This window comes from Gracilinanus agilis, chromosome 1, assembly GCF_016433145.1.
Source record: "Gracilinanus agilis isolate LMUSP501 chromosome 1, AgileGrace, whole genome shotgun sequence".
Taxonomy (NCBI): domain Eukaryota; kingdom Metazoa; phylum Chordata; class Mammalia; order Didelphimorphia; family Didelphidae; genus Gracilinanus; species Gracilinanus agilis.
In genome coordinates, this window is record NC_058130.1 from 682,896,375 (window position 1) to 682,900,670 (window position 4,296).

The following is a 4,296-nucleotide window of genomic DNA, read 5'->3' on the forward strand; positions in this document are numbered from 1 at the left end:
GTCATGCAAAGCATGCTCAAAATGAAGCGGCTTCCTCATGGTGGCTTTGAAAAAAATGCAGCTGTAAATCCCCGTGGAATGGTGCAGTGACTAATACTAACACATGCATTGAATGCAGCCATTGGTGTTCCAACTAGTAAGCTTTGGGTGTAAGAGTAAGTGAGCTATACAAAGTTTGTCTACATTACAAGGAGAGGCCATCCAGTGACCCCTCCTCCCCCTTTAAACTGGCTTGTTGGAAGGAGTCCATACGGAATCTGAAATCCCATCCCCTGTTGAAGACAGAGGCATGGAGCCACTTGGGGTAAAGGGGTCTGTGTCTGTGTCAGTCTCTCCCTCGGCCAGGTAACGCTTCTCCCTCATCCAACTCGAGCCCCCGTTTGGGCCGAAAAGGTAATCATCTCTGTCCTGGGAGATGCTGAAGCCACTGGGTGAGCGTTCTAGTTCCTCGTGGTTGACAGAGAGAAGAGATAATGGGGTATCACTATCCCTGGTGAAGCTCCGTCTCTGCCTGGGTGAGATTCGGTCCTGGTAGGGGCTGTGTAGCTCAGCTTGGGAGTGGTAGCTCACCCGAGAGTCTAGGAGAGTGAGGATAGGCAAGACGGTGGGTCTTTCTGCATAGGGGACCGAGGAAGGGAGAGTCCTCGGGAGCTTCTCCTTCTCTGATGGTGGCCCTCCTCCTCCTCCTCCTCCACCTCGAGACAAGCTCACTGGGTCATGTGCAAAGAAAGCATAGGGGCTGACTTTGTTGACAGGGACCTGGTGGAAGCTGTAGGGACTTTCATGGGTGCAGGGTTCAGAATAGTTGTAGATAATGGTTTTCAGTTCAGAATACTTGTTCTCGTCTTTCTTCTCGGCCTCCGCAGGGGTAGCAGTGGCTTTTTTGGTTGGGTAGTATTCTGTAACTTGTACCTGGAGCTGTTCCATGTGCTGCATGTGCATGTCAACGAGAAAATCCAGTTTCTTCCCCATGTCATGAACCTGGAAAAAGAAGGAGTCATTCTTGATACCAGTTATCATTTTGTTAGGTAGCTTATTATTATCCTCATGTTCTACTTGAGGAAACCGAGGGAAGTGGATTAGATGGCTTGCCCAGCACCCCTTGTAATTTTCCGAGGTCTGGTTTAAACTTTTGAACATGTAATTTCCCCACTGGAAGGCCTTTACACCAATGAAATCATCTTTCTAAACAAAATAATAGCTAAGTATGGTTTACGTGGGCCTCTCTTAATGAACACTTGCTTTAGGGCATGTTAATGTAAAATGGGTAGCATTAAAGTAGTTTTTGTCCTGACTTTAGGTCTAACACTCTACATATGAAGATGAACTAGACAAATGGGTAGGGAGGTTCAGCCTCATCTAGAGAAGACTCAAGGGGAGCCTGCGAATTGTCAGACAGTATCTGAAGGATTATCAAGAAAAAGAGAGATTCAGATTTTAAGATATAAAAAGAATTGGGTCAAACTGCCAAGTCAAAATTGACTTTATTTTATTACTTGCTTTTATATTCTAAAACATCAGACTATATCAGTCCTCATCTACTATTATGATTAATATCTTACACAAAGGAGAAGAAGGGGAAACCTGAGGAAATGACACAGGGGCATACTTTAGCTATCTACGTAGATTGTTTTTACCTGAAATCTGTTTTCACAGTGATGGTTAGGGATGGAAGAGCTGCCGTGGCCTTAGATCTTTTGGGCCATTACCTGATATAATTAGCATTGTTACCGGCTTCCTCCGAGTGCCTTCCAGAGGATTTCCAAGATGCAAAGTCTCTCTCCATTAGGGCGTAAGTTATTAATCAAAAATGGTGAAAAGAGGAGGAAGAAGAGTCTTGGGAGGAATCACTAAATGTATAAGATTTGACATATAGAGGCAGGACATTTCTTGATTACAACAAGACGGTGCTAACATTTATTATATACTATTTTAAAATGAATTTTGTTACTTTACAGTTATGAAAAATAACAAGGCATAGAGGATAGAATGGGCTAACCTCATTATCAGGAAGACCTGGGTTCAGGTCTGGTCATGTGTGTGACCCTAAGCCTGTCACTTAACTTCAATGTTCCAAGAAACTCTCTAAATTTCTAAGTTACAGAATAATTGATGATCAGCACTGAGAAATGTAATTTACCCACTGGAAGTCCTTTACACCAATGAAATCATCTTTCTAAACAAAATAAAATAAAACTAATAGCTAAGTATGGTTTATAAGGACCTATCTTAATGAACACTTGCTTTAGGGCATGTTAATGTAAAATGGGTAGCATTAAAGTAGTTTTTGTCCTCAAAAACAGGCTGAATTTTTAAGATAGGTTAAACATTTACTTATTATTATTTATTGTTATTTAATATATATCTATTTTATATAATTATATATTACATTTACATTAAAATGTTTGTATTTATTATACATAATGTTTAATAATATTACTATTTATAATAAATATTTATCGCTTTATTTCAAGTACCCTCCTCCTTCCTTTTCTAAAACTGTGACTTGGACTGGCCTTTCAAGCAGGCCCAGCATATACAAATATATTATAAAAAGGAGAATTCAACTCGCTTAGTCTTGTTGAATTTTCACAATTTCCAAATAAGTAGGGTCAACGACGGTTTAACATTCAAATATCTTCTCACTACAGAAGATCTGATTTTTTAACCCTTCTAAGTCACGCATTTCTGATTTTGTGGTCCTGATTAAAGACATGAAACACAGTTTAGCGTGGGAGTATATGGTACTGGATTCAGAATCCAGAAGACCCGAGTTCAGATCTCTCTTCAGAAACTTAAAATCCGTGTTGTTGAGTTATTTCAATGTGTTCAAGTCTTTGTGATACTATTTGGGGTTTTCCTTGCCATTTTCTTCTCTGGCTTATTTTTTTTTTTACATATGGGAAAACTGAGACAAACAGGGTTGTGACTTGCCCAGGAGCACATAGCTAGTGAACCTCTGAGGGCTTATTTGAACTCAGGTCTTCCTGACTCCAGGTACAGCATTCATTCCATTGCACTACCTGGTTATGAGTTGCCCATACTATCTATGTGGCTGTGGGCATGTTACTTAACCTGTTTCAGCCTCATTTATCTCATTTATAAAATAAAGGGGTTGGACTTAAATCTCTCCTAAGTTCATTTGAACTCTAATAAATCTAGAATCTTATGATCCCTATCCCCAGTAGAATAACATTATGTTTAGAATATAAGATTTAATGAGACGATGACTTTTTTTTTCAGTTTCCTTAAATTGCATTCACAACCCACCTGTCTTTCAACTTTGACGAATTTCCCCATCATGCTTTGGTCTTCGATTTCTGATGAGGATGCTTTGGCTACATACGGATCATTTCTAGGAAAGAACCAAGAGTCCCATAAGAGGTTTGCATCCTGTTCCATTCCGCAGTCTTATCTGTATCTCAGGCAGCCCTGGGGACCTAATAGCATCATATCAATTCCTGCAAAGTTATGTGGATTGTTGATTTCCTTAAGATACTTATGACACTTAATAGTCTATTTTTTGAATTAGGGAAATTGAATTAGGGAAAAATTTACATTCTACTCTCCTCAATTTGGCTTTGAAACTAGTGGATACAGATTAAATTGCTTGCCATCTCCAAGAGCAGGGAGGGAAGGGAGAGAGGGAGACAATTTGGATCTTACAATTTCAGAAAATGTATGTCAAATATTGTTATCATATGTAATTAGAAAGATACGATATCCTTGGATAAAAAAGAAACTGTTGTATAGAAATTCTATACTTTACAGTAAGATAAAGACAATTGGAGCCAAAATGGGCAACAGCATATACTTAAAAAAATTTGCTTTCTCTCTCTGCATGAATGATTTGTGGCATCATTTAAAGTAATTTAGAGGAAAGTGTTCATGATTTGGAATCTGAAGACCTGACTTTGAATTCTGACTGCTAATTCTATGATTTTAGAGGTATCCTAAGGATAATGAAAAATATTTGCTGAGTTATAATAGCAGATACATTTTGAACATGGATTGTACCAAATGGCTGCTGAATCTTCTAATGTCACAGTTCTGTGATTCAGTAAAATTGATCACATTCATGCTTTGTATCATTTGTGCTAAATAATCTTTAAACATTTTTCTTTAAAACAATTCTTTCCTCCTATCAAAAACAAAGAAATTTTTTTAAAAAAGTGTTGTTATAACCCAGAAACTGATACAGTAAAAATACAATGAATGAAATTATATACATGTATTTGTTACTCAATTATATTATATATGTATATGACATAATATAAATTATATATCTATTTGTTA

The 4,296-nt window shown here is 37.9% G+C and overlaps 1 protein-coding gene across 1 annotated transcript in view; it reads right to left on the reverse strand.

The window, feature by feature from the left end:
* Positions 1–222: 222 nt before the first annotated feature.
* KCNQ3 (potassium voltage-gated channel subfamily Q member 3) overlaps positions 223–4,296 on the reverse strand; it is a 110,170-nt gene continuing 106,096 nt past the window's right edge. Inside the window, exons 12-13 of the mRNA XM_044684323.1 lie at positions 3,271–3,355; positions 223–981 (exon numbers count right to left, since the gene is read on the reverse strand). Coding sequence (XP_044540258.1) covers positions 223–981; positions 3,271–3,355 — 844 coding nt within the window. The remainder of the gene's footprint in view (positions 982–3,270; positions 3,356–4,296) is intronic.